This window comes from Medicago truncatula, chromosome 3 (genome assembly GCF_003473485.1).
Source record: "Medicago truncatula cultivar Jemalong A17 chromosome 3, MtrunA17r5.0-ANR, whole genome shotgun sequence".
Taxonomy (NCBI): Eukaryota; Viridiplantae; Streptophyta; class Magnoliopsida; order Fabales; family Fabaceae; genus Medicago; species Medicago truncatula.
Window position 1 is genome coordinate 54309602 of NC_053044.1, and position 12731 is coordinate 54322332.

At 33.9% G+C, this 12731-nt stretch overlaps 1 protein-coding gene, 1 long non-coding RNA gene and 1 other non-coding gene across 5 annotated transcripts; all 3 read left to right on the forward strand.

Moving 5' to 3' along the window:
* Window positions 1-489: 489 nt before the first annotated feature.
* On the forward strand, window positions 490-6793 carry LOC112420438 (uncharacterized). 3 transcript variants are annotated; one of them, XR_005645356.1, is made up of 4 exons: window positions 490-934; window positions 1515-3096; window positions 3562-3819; window positions 6270-6793. It is a non-coding gene; the product is annotated as an uncharacterized lncRNA (long non-coding RNA). The 3 variants fall into 3 exon arrangements; XR_003010508.2 differs by lacking the exon at window positions 490-934 and having other exon boundaries at window positions 986-2852; window positions 2954-3096; XR_003010507.2 differs by lacking the exon at window positions 490-934 and having other exon boundaries at window positions 998-3096.
* Window positions 764-866, forward strand: LOC112420603 (U6 spliceosomal RNA). The gene has a single exon (XR_003010776.1). It is a non-coding gene; the product is annotated as a U6 spliceosomal RNA (small nuclear RNA).
* Window positions 6794-11324: 4531 nt separating the features above from the next.
* LOC25490092 (SKP1-like protein 1A) lies at window positions 11325-12212 on the forward strand. Its single transcript, XM_013606526.3, has one exon. The coding sequence runs from the start codon at window positions 11663-11665 to the stop codon at window positions 12137-12139; it is 477 nt and encodes a 158-aa protein (XP_013461980.1). The 5' UTR covers window positions 11325-11662; the 3' UTR covers window positions 12140-12212.
* Window positions 12213-12731: the final 519 nt, after the last annotated feature.

Consider the following 12731-nt stretch of genomic DNA (forward strand, 5'->3'; position numbering starts at 1 on the left):
GAAGAGAGAGATAAAAACAATCTCAAGAAATCTCATATTTTCATAAAAGATTTTTTCTTGTTAAAATTACACTACAAAATCCCACAAAATCCATCAAAATCCAATTTATTAAACAATCCTTCGAAATTTGAATGATTTTGAATACCACAAGACTTTTTTTTTTAAATGATAAAAAGTCTTGATTGAATACCTTAAGACTTTTTTAAAATGACAAAGAGTCTTGATTGAATACCACAAGACTTTTTTTAAGTTGCAAAAAGTCTTGATTGAATACCACAAGACTTTTTCATACTTAAAAAGTATTTTAAAATCCCATAGAATCATAATTCAATACATCCCCCTTAATTTATTTGTTATATATGTGCATATATAATATCAACCATCAATTTATTAATACCGTTACTATTAGTTACTTTACTCTCTAAAGTAAATTATTCACGCTAAATCCTTTACTTTTGAGTGGACTGTGAAAGAAAAGGAAAAAAAAAACGTGTGAAAGTAGCATCACAGGACCCAAGCTTCTTTTCTATCATCCAGGTACGTATGTATGTATCTATGATATGATGATTGGCATTGTTTGAGAGTTTGAATAGTGTGAAGGAGAGGGACGACGAACTTCTTCTGAGTTGGAAGTAGGTTGCTTGGTTGTTCAGGTGAATGTATGTTGAGAAGTAAACAAACAACAGGGCTTCTTCTTAGTCCCACATCGACTAAATATGTGAAAATTTTAGTCTTTATATTACACTACATCACCTCTTAGCTTGTCACTTCGGGGACATCCGATAAAATTGGAACGATACAGAGAAGATTAGCAAGGCCCCTGCGCAAGGATGACACGCACAATTCGAGAAATGGTTCAAATTTTTTTGGATTTTTTTTCCCGATTTCTTCTTCGTTTGGGAATGTTTTTTTTTTTTTTTTGTTGTTCGTTCAGGTATGTTCTTCTTCCCTTTTCTGCAAATTAATTTCGTTTTCCATTCGGTGGTTCCTTTTCTCTTCTTTGATTTTCGCGTTTAGGGTTTTAGTTAAATATTTTGAAATTGGGGGTTATTGTCTCCTTGAACCTGTATTTCCATCAAAGTATTACAATTCTTGTTCTGGTTATTTTGTTGGATGGTTGTTATAGATAGATATGTATTACCATTGTATTGGGGATGGTCTTATTGTTCTGTCGGTATTGCATTATGTATAGATAGTTTCATTTCAGTCTTTCTTTGACGTCAGTATGTCTATTCAAATGCTTCACTAATCCATATACCATAGCTTTCAATTATTTATTCAATGAATTTTCTGATATATGTGGAACAAACAGTCACTCGGGTCGAGTTGTTGAAACATTGTGTCATCATTCATGATTTGACGAATAATGTTACTCAGTATGTATGTATGTCATTCATTTAGACAATTTTTCACCTATTTTCCCAATCACGGGAAAAGGAAAAATATTTACAAGTGTAAAAAAAAAACGCCTATTGTTCAAAATGTCACTACTAATCTATGTCACTCTCTTGCAGCTGCAGATTTACAGCCCATTGAAGCGAGAAGTGATATGCAAAAAAACCTCTTCTCTGCAAGGAATGGTGAGGCCACCCATTGGATGATCATATCCGAATTCATCCTCTGCTCGACTCAACAAGTCTTGAAATGAAGTTTGGTTCAAGTAGGACATATGGATCACAAACCGCTTCATTTCTTCTCCAACGTACACTGCAAGATATCCCTTTGGCACATTTGTCGCTTTTGTTGATGCTTGGCTACTACTAAAGGAAGCCCTTCTTATAGCTGCTGGTAAACAGAAGCCCATTTTAAATGTTTCAAACAACAGACTAAACCTCTCAAATTTAAGGAAAAGAGTATTTATCTTTTGATGCTTGAGTATGTGAATGATTTGTGATGGAAAGTAGTAGTGTATTTATAGTCTTCAAGAGTTTCTTCAAATCCATTTCTTTGAGAAATTAAATTATTGTTAAAGGATGGGCTCCATGAGATGAGGGAACACATGGTATTGTCTTTTGATGTCTCTCCATAAATCATGGCTCAACAAGTTCAATAAGAGTGCATATATAATAAGCCCCACTATTTGAAAGAAAGGCCAGCAGAGTACCCACTTGGAAGTCAAATGAGATGGCTAGATTTAAATTAAATTTCTTTTATGGATTGTCATATTTTTTAGATATGCATTAGAGATGTAACATGTGTTCTTCCTATTGACTGCGCAGCTCAATGCCGACATATAGCTAGCTACCAAAAATTTCTGTTGTAGTGTGAATTCTAAGGTAATGGCTAGTTGGTTCATAAATGTTAGGAGGGAACTTGGAGCCTGTATCAAAGTCTTGGTCAGCAGTCAGAAGATAGTAGTACACGTTTGAACCCACAGATAGCAGAAAAGCTGTACTCTGATAATTGAATTTTTAATTTCAACATCTGTATATATTTCGTTTTAAATAATTGCAGTCTTTTGAAGAAAGTCTAGGAACAACTGCTTTGACATAAGGAGGAGTATAGATCAAAACTTGAACTTGTACCAAAGTTTGTTCGATGACTTTTTCTGCATATAAGATAATTAGCCAGTAGAACCTTGATTCATGAAACTGCATTAAACTGGCATGTGATGTCTTCTTCTGTACTACTATATAAGCGAGGCTTTCTAGGTGAACATGTCGAGTTGTATTTAATGTTCAATAATATTTTTTATTTTTCTTTTGCTCCAAAGAAGGCCTGATGGTTTTTGTAACTCAAGTATCAGAGCCAAATTATTGTACAGTTGATGACTTACTGCTTCAAGTGTCAGAGTTCTCCATTTAAAATTGGTTAACAGATATAAGGAGGCAAGAGATCACAGTTTAGTTTGGGTGAGTTTCTAGCCTTAAAGAATTGAGATGATTATTTGACTCTTGGTTCTGTTTTGTATGATAAGGTTTGACTCTTAGCCAAGATACACTTTTATGAATAGTTGAGGCTGCATGGAATTCAAATTAAAGGATTTCCGTTATATGTGTGTTTAAGGACAACAACTTTGACGAGAACTCCATGTGATTATGGTGTCCTCCACCTTCTTCCAACATCACAAGAAGAATCCAACTTAATAAATAATTGGTAAGAACTAAGACGTTTTATTATGTGGTATATTCTTTTCGTCATTTTAATTTAACTTCTACTGGCCTGTTTTCAAAATTATATTATGAGCCAATCAGGTTGAAAATCTTTATAGGTTAAAGAAAGGGTTTTCTTTAGATATTTATTTGTTTCAAGTTTTGTTGTATATCCTTGTAACATATACCAATTTTGCATCACCATATCAATGAGTATGTAACAAACAGTATCCATAAAATCAGTGGATGGCGTGTTTGTGCAATGCAAGTATTTCAGGTGACACAAAAAACAATAGCTAAATTCACAAGAATATAGTTTTGTAAGATTCTCATTTCTGATTTCCACTTAAGAGGAAACATCAAAATAAACAAAACAAAATTGTGATATACAAAAGTTGTCTCAAGTAGTCAATCCTATTGTGTTATGTTATCGTTATTCTGAACTTTTGCGGTATGAATTTATTTATAGGCCGTTCAAGCGGGAAGTTGTATGTAAAAACACATCTTCCTTGCACGGAATTGTAAGACCACCCATTGGATGACAGTAACGGAATTCCTCTTCGGCTTGACGCAACAATTCTTGAAATGAAGGCTCATTCAAGAATGACACTGGAATCAAAAACCTCTCATTTTCCTCTCCTAACATACACCGCAAAATAGCCTTTTGGGACGTCCACTTGTTTGCTAGACGATTGACTTGCACTAAATGATGACTGTCTAATACCAGGTAAGCGAAAACCCATTCTTGTTTTGTTTCTTGACGACTGAATGATCTCAAAGAAGTAGTAGAAATAATAAATTATGATGCTTTGAAGTAGGAATGGTATGTGTTGTTTCTAAACCCAATGATGTGTATATATAGACTTCGAAAACCAATTGTATGGTGAATGAGTTGTTCAATGGGTTTAGTTGGAGACATGGCTCATTAATGATCACATGGCACTGTCTTGGAGGTTTTCACTTAGGATTAGGCTTGTGAAACAGACCTGTTTCAGACAATCTCCAAACATAACAAGTATTTTGTCCTTGGGGATGTGACAACTGGTTGCTATTATTGCTTGAAATTCAACCAACCATGAAATATACTTCGAAGCTGTTGCCAATCTTCTTCATATGGATATAATCTTGCAACATGATTGAATTTTAATCTAACAATCAAAAGATCCATCATGTTTCGAGTTTTCACTCTTCCACAGAACTAGCTGGATTTAAATTATGACATAGCTTGTATTCTTGCAAGCTTTACTGCATTGTCAAGGCAGTGTTCCAATTAACTTGGTTGTTGTTAAATCTTCTTCAAAATTGATGAGGAATTTTAACTTTTAAGCGGCTTACATTGTAGAATCAGTCAGCTTCAGAGATTTGTTGTTACCAAAAAACTTGAGCTTATAGCATTTAATTCTGATCGGTGGACTTGCATCCTGGTTATCTCTGTACAAATTTTTATACATTTTGCACGGAAAATGATCATAAATTGATAATTCATAAGGTATTTTGGTCGGAAATGTGGATCTAACCAATTAGGTTTGCATCACAAAGATGAGTGGTTGACACCTTACCTCAAATTAATTTTGATTAGTATGGCTCACTTGAATCTCATTATTATCAGGAAACAACAGATGTCAATCTTGAATAACGACAAAATCAAAACTTGGACTTCTATCCTCTTTTTGCAGTCCCTTACAATTGACCACAATCATTGTTGTCTATGTCAGCTAAATTAATTTTGTAGGCCACCTACAGTTTTGTTATCAAATTTTTTTAGCCTTTGTTACAACCAACTCTCTCAAAGTCTTAAGCAATTATTCAATATTTGAGAAAGACCTCTTGGGAAGTATCATGTGATCTCTTGTGAACCAAAATCTGCTTGTGTATTTGATAGGATAAAACCGCAAGTGCACGGTCTTACCGAAGTAGTAATAAAAGAGTATCGTTCCGACAGGAAGTAGTTTAATTCAATCAACCTTTGATGATGATTAGAGGAGAATCGAGTTGCAAGTTGGGGTTTTCAAAAGATTGAAAGATAATATAATAAAAGGAGTCTTGGGATCATTGGTTTATCTAAATGACAGGTCCTTCACAAACCAAACTATAAACTTATAACTTTATGTTAGACCTAATTTCTCAAGACAGTTTCTCTTTTGTTCCTCTAGCAACCAAGCCTATTTCGCTGACTTGATTACTATTAGATTTTGGTTTCTCTAACAACCAAGCCTATTTCGCTGACTTGATCATTATTAGTTTCCTTGAAGATCGAAACTATATGTCTCAAAGATTGCAAAGACTATTTCGCTGTCTTTGCAATCCTTGTCTAAATTCACTTGTTCGAATATCAAAGCTCCACTTTCGTTTTATGAATTGATATTTGAGATGATGGATAAACAATTATCAAACCCTCCACTTTCGTTTCCACAGTTTGATAATGGTTGATCCATGTTAAAGCGGTGAATTTAGATAAGAAATTAGAGTTACATAAGATTAAGGCTTAGAGCTTGGCTTGATTAGGATTATGTCATTTAGACTTATCCAACAATCCCAAGACAAAGAGAAGTCTACTCACTCATGTTCATCGTAGACATGGAGAAGAAGAGAGAAAGTAAAGGAAAAGAAAAGAACTTTTATTAGAAAGACAATTGTCACTTATTGAATTCCAAGAAAAGATGAATATTTGTGATGGCTAGCTACTCTATTTATAGTTTACATTCGACTTAAAATCTAAGCAATCACTAGAATGTTCCACAAGTAAACTAAAACAGAGTAGCTTAAAATCTAAGCAAAGCAGCAAAAATAGTTATGGAGTGTGGCACGGCTGTGCCAAGCCTAGCACGGGCCGTGCCAAGTTTCTAACTTGAGGGAGATATATTTTTGTCTCCGAATCTTCATATTTTCGTACCGATTCAGCTCCAAAACCCCTTTCTTTTGCTTCAAGACTCAATTCATCAAATATTCGTTTCTGAAATATAACAATATGCAATTGTAGTAAAATAGCTCGAAAAGGAAATAATATTAAAATAAAATAAACTTAAATCTAATTAAAACAAAACTAAATAACATATTAAAATAGATAATAAATGACTCATCAGTATTGTCTGCAACATGTCCCTTCAAGATCTAAATATGCACAGTTGATGAATAGTGTATTTGTGTATGACTAATATTTTTCTCATAATTCGTTAGGTTTCATCAGCATTGAGCTGTGTCATCAATGTGAAGATAACATGTGCCATGTCTGATGCATGCCTCAAATGAAATGAGTAGGCACTATACAAGCATTGAGTTTAACATGAACCTTTCATTCCAAAGGTGGGGTTTTCACTCTTATTGAACTTACTGATCCTTAATAGTGGCATCTAAGACAACCCCATGTGATATCTCATCTCATGGCCCCCATCCTTTTAGCAATCATTTCTCTAACAAAGGGATTTCAAGAAACTCTTAGAAACTATAAATATTGTGTCCTCATTCACAACACTCACAAATCACTCAAGCAATCAAACTTGGATACTTTTATCTTACATCTGAGAAATTCATCTTATTTCTTCAAAACATTTGAAATGGGTTTCCGTTTACCAGCAGCTATTAGACGAGCTTCATTTAGCAGTAGCCAAACATCAAAAGTATTGAATGTGCCAAAGGGTTATCTTGCAGTGTATGTTGGAGAGCAAATGCTGCGGTTTGTTATCCCCATGTCATACTTGAACCAAGCTTCATTTCAAAACTTGTTGAATCAAGTGGAGGAAGAATTTGGATATGATCATCCAATGGGTGGCCTCACAATTCCTTGCACAGAAGATGTCTTCTTGCAAATTACTTCTCGCTTCAATGAGCTATAAATCTTTCAATAAAGGAGACTGACATAGATTAGCAGGGAAATTTTGTACAATAGTCATGATTTATATTTTGTAAAGATTTTGTTTCATTTTCCTACCTCTGGAATGGAGAATTGTCCATCTGAATGACAAATTCATTCAGGAACAAATTATTTGTTATTATTTATTTCTATTTTCTAATCATATTGGCAGAATACATTCAACAACTCCAATATGATTCTCTTTATAAATTACAAAAACTGGTGATTCCTTGGCAAAGTAAGAAAAAGAAATTATGAAACATTATCTAGTTTTTCTTGGTTTACTATAATGATGACATAAGAGAATGTGCTGTAAGCAATATCGAGCTCGAATATTCCTGCAAATTTCTGGCCTAATAAAACATTCAGCCAAACTAAAGTAGTTGATAAGTATCTTGGATCTAAGCTCACAATTTTTTTTACATGTATTGTGCTTCTATTAATTGCTTCTTCATCTAGGCAGATGAATTAGGCTATGATAAATAAGAAAACTCCTCCAACTATTCCTAGTCCAGTGAGATTCAATCATCAACTTGGGCAAACCCAAACTCTGAAAGCAAACTTCTGATGATTAGAAAGGATATATTTCTACTGGGAAAAACCCAAACCCCACATTGAATGAAGATAAATAGTGACATGACACCCTCACCTTATAAGATGGTTTTTTAAGGTTGAGTTGGGTCCAGGGATGGTGCAAAAAAAAAAAACTGTCATTTTACTTTTAACTTTTTTTTATAACAATTTATTTATCTTAACGTGCTTTATTTTGGTAAAGTGGAATTCTGCACTGAGGTAGCAGGATTTGTTTGCTGAGAGGGTTGAGAGTGAATCAGGGCTTCCATAGATCATCACAGCAAAGTGACTATACTCTTCTGGTAATCCCTCAAGTACAACATCAATTTGATCCTGTTCAGTTATAGGATCTCCAATTACAAGCAAAAAATCCGCAATCATTTTGATCTGAAGCAACTGCCGTAACTTTGTATGGATGGGCTACTTCCACATTGTTGATCTAGCTGCAAAAATGGCCTATATATCAATCGCAGAATGAGAAGGATCATACCACGAAATTTAGTTCCACAATTGAGCCAAACATTAACTAAAAACAGTTAAAAGTAAAACCGTATTCACTAGTGATTATAAAGTTTCATTTTGTACCATCCATCCTTGTAGCAAAAGGAGTAGAGAGATTGACCAAAATAATACGTAAAATGGTAATAAAATATACCCTTTATAATCATCACAATCTATAATAACCACTCCGTTCAATTATCCTAAAAAAAAACTACTCCCTTCAATTTGTTTCATTTTTTTCTTCTTTGAATAAAATATGTTTCAAATTTTCACACAGTCTGTATATTCGCAGCATATTCGCCTTCAACACAAGTGAAGTAGGACAGATTTGACTGAAATTTGAATTTTGATGAACGTAGTATATACATATTTTTATCCCAAACAATCATTAGTTTTGTAACTTATAAAATAGAAGCATATAGAAGCCCTTTGAGGTGTTGAATATATCAAGTCATTATGATTAGAATTGGAAATAAAGTAAATAATAACATACAATCTCTTCCTGAAATTGTCCTTCAGATGGACAATGCTAACCCATTCCAAAGGCAGGAAAGGGGAAAAATTCTTTACAAATCTAAATCATGACTTTGTACAAAATGTCACTTCTAATGTGCAAGAAAACACCTTCTGTGCAAGGAATTGTTAGGCCACCCATTGGGTGATCATATCCAAATTCTTCCTCTGCTTGACTCAACAAGTTTTGAAATGAAGCTTGGTTCAAGTATGACTTGGGGATCACAAACCGTTTCATCTTGTCTCCAACATATACCGCAAGATAGCCCTTTGGCACATTCACAACTTTTGATGATGCTTGGCTACCTGTAAATGAAGTTCGTCTAATGGCAGGTAAACGGAAACCCATTTCAAATATTTTGAAGAAAAAACTGAATTTCTCAGATTTCAGCAAAATCTTTCTATATTTGTTTGCTCGAGTGATTTGTGAAGTTGTAAAGGAGGGACAGTGTCTTTGATGGCACATGACACGAGATCACATGGTATTGTCTTTGATGCCTCTGTCAAGGATCAATAAGTTCAATAGGAGCGCAATATGAATGGCCGATAGAGTACCCGCTATATATCAATGCCTACTCATTTCTTTTCACACAAGCATCAGACATGGCACATGTTCTCTTCTATTGATAATGTAACATGATGTTTGTTGATGAATGTCAGCCATACACCTAACACATTATTTATGAACTGTGCATATTTATTTTTCTTGACTTAGTTGTTGAAGAGTATAGTTGGAGACAATCAAGCTAAGGTTCACAAGAGATCACATGATATTGTCTAGAGGTATTTCTCAAAGATTGAATTATCGCTTAACACTTCAGAGAGCAATTAAATATATGTCCCACTTCATTGAGATTGACCCCATCCCCATCGTGGATGTGAAAGTGCCTAAAAATAAAGCTCGTAATGAGAAGGGCTTTGCAACAGCTTCCAAGTAGATTTCATGGTTTATTGATAGATTTTTTCAAGCATTAACAGCTACCAGTTGTCCTGTCCTATAGAAACAACGACAAAATATACTTGATAATGATTTGTTTAAAGCTTGTCTGAATTCTGAAAGATGTGAAGCAGGTCTCTGTCACAAGTCTAATCCTCAATGAAAACCTCCAAGACAGTGCTATGTGATCATTAATGAGCTATGTCTCCAATTAAACCCCATTGAATTATAACCCATTCACAAAGTTATATATATATATATATATAGGTTTGCTAGGATACACCCACTAATTTTTATGTGGGAGTATTTTAGCAAAAATATAACTAAAAAGTTGTTAAATACACCTTAAGGTGAATGTTGATAAAACACATATTCTAAAAAATAAATGGGTGTATGTTAGCAACTCCTACAGGCATTTGCTAGAATACACCCACTTAATTTTTAGAAGGTGTGTTTTAGGGAGTTATAACTAAAAAGTAGTTAAATGTACCTTAAGATGTAGCTTGCTAAAACACTCCCACATAAAAACTAGTAGGTGTGCTCTAGCAAACCCCATATATATATATATATATATATATATATATATATATATAACCATCCTTGAGTTTACAAGCAACACAAATCATTCTTACCTTGAAGCTCATAATTCAAATTCGCATATTTCTTCTACTACTTTGTGATCATTCTGTCGTGAAGAAAAAAAAAACAACGGGGTTTCACTTTCACCTACCTGGTATTAGAAGATCATCATTTAGTGCAAGTCAATCATCTAGCAAAGAAGTGGAAGTCCCAAAAGGCTATCTTGCAGTGTATGTTGGAGAGAAAATGAAGAGGTTCTTGATTCCAATATCATTCTTGAATGAGCCTTTATTTCAAGAATTGCTTAGCCAAGCTGAAGAGGAATTTGGCTACTGTCATCCAATGGGTGGTCTTACAATTCCCTGCAAGGAAGATGTCTTCTTACATACAGCTTCTCACTTGAACAGACTATAATTCATGTATGAGTGATAACATAGGATAGTAGGACTGACTAGTTGAGACAAGTTTTGTACATCGGAAATTTCTTTGTCAATTTTGATGCTTCCTCTTAAGTGGAAATCTTAAATGATAACCTTAAGAAACTATATTTTTATGTGTTATTTTTTGTGTCATCTCAAATAGTTGCATTGCATGCACCAAGACTGGTAATTCTTTTGCATATATTAGGAGGCCATACAAACCTTTCTATGATCTTGACATGAACTTATCGTTAAAGTTATTATAGAAAGCACACAATTATGAGGAGTCTACCATTGCCAGTTCTCTACGACCAGCCATAATCTACAAATAGAATAGAAGTAAAACATTAATTTCAATAACCAAATAATCTCATCTCAATTGCAAATTTGAAAGTTCCTAAAATATAGAATCATAGAAACTCATCCAAACTAGGTCATGATCTCTTGCTTATCTCTTAGTATGTTTATCATTTTTAAATTGAGAACTTGGAATAATCTGATAGACTGATACTTAAAACTGGCATTATTCAGTCAGTCATCAACAGTATCATAATTAAACTGTTATTCATTGACTGATACTCCACATGTCCCCTGTGATTGTTCAGTATTTCATGAATAAAGGTTCTACTAGCTAATTATTATGTGCAGAAAGAAAATCATTGAACAACCTTTTATCAGCATAAGTTAAAATTTTGAGCTATAGTTAAATCATTGCTTGACTTTCCTCAAAAGACTGCAATTATTTTAAACTAAATATAAGGACCGTTGAAATTTAATTTTCAGAATAGCATATGTTTGCTACTTGTAGACTGTAGCTGTGACCGGTGGGTCCAAACATATACTACTAAGTACTATCTTCTGAATTGTTGTCCACTTGCTAAGAATTTTGATGTTCTATATTTTTCTGCAAAGTGCCTTTATTCATGGAGAAACCTTATGTCCCTTTAGTGAAGAGAAAAAACCTTTGGAAGAGTTTGTTTCATGAATGGTTGCATTGCTTCAATTGTCAAGCATTACACCTTTACTCTAAAAGGTCTCTATTTAACCATTGCAACTTTTCAAATATATTTTGAAAATTTCTCTAACAAAACGCCTATAAATAAGAGAAATACAATTCATACCAGTCTCACAAACAAATTTTTAATTAAAAAAAAATTAGAGTTAGCGATTTCACACCTTTCCCCCAAACACGATCACGATGTCTTCATACACCAAGAAGATCACTCTCAACAGTTCCGACGGCGAAACCTTCAAAGTTTCCAAGATGGTGGCACGTGAATCGCAGGTGATCAAGCATATGATCGAGGAAGATTGTGCCAATGAAGCAATCCCTCTTCAGGACGTCACCGCAAATATTTTGGCTATGGTGATTGAATACTGTAAGAAGCATGTCGATGCCGCCGCAGCAAGTTCTGATGGAAAACCTTCAGAAGATGATCTTGAGGATTGGGATGCTGAATTTGTGAAGGTTGATAAGGGTACGCTTTTCAACCTCATTGATGCTGCAAACTATTTGGAAATCAAGAGCTTGTTGGATCTTACTTGCCAAACTGTGGCGGACATGATGAAAGGGAAGACACCGGAGGAAATTCGAAACACTTTTAACATCGAGAACGATTTCACTCCGCAGGAAGAGGAAGAAGTTCGAAGGGAAAATCAATGGGCATTTGAATGAATGAAACTTGGCTGCAATGTAGATTTATTATGCTTTTATGTGTTTTTGTTTTTTGAGTGACTTTCTAGTTTGACCCATGATCATGATGTGTGTTTTATCGTTATTATTATATTGTTATATTCGTTTGTAAAAAATAAAAAAAATTAGATATTATAATCATTTACTTAAAATAAAAGAGCACAGAAAAATAAATTTGAGGGTGATTTAGGGTAACAGGGTTGAAGAAGAGAACGTAAAAACGAGAAGAGAAAAAGAGTTTTTGGAACGTAAATAAAAAGTCCAAGACAAACATTTAGATATTTATTAAGGAAAATGCCAGTGCTCTTGAATTTTATTAAAAATATACATATTTTAATATTCGTCAAAGTCATGAATGAACAATGTTTCAACAACTCCACTCAAGAGACTGCTTGTTCAACATATATCAGAAAATTTCTATTCAATAAATAATCGAAAGCTATGCTATGTGGATTTGTGAAGCTTTTTTTTTTTGGTTACGACTTGTGTGAAGCATTTGAATGGACATAACATAATGGAAGACTGAAATAAAACTATCTATGCATAATAATAGTGACAATCATAAATAAAATTA

Coding starts and splice junctions, on each gene's coding strand:
- LOC25490092 (XM_013606526.3), top strand. CDS start 11,663: ATGTCTTCATACACCAAGAAGATCACTCTCAACAGTTCCGACGGCGAA.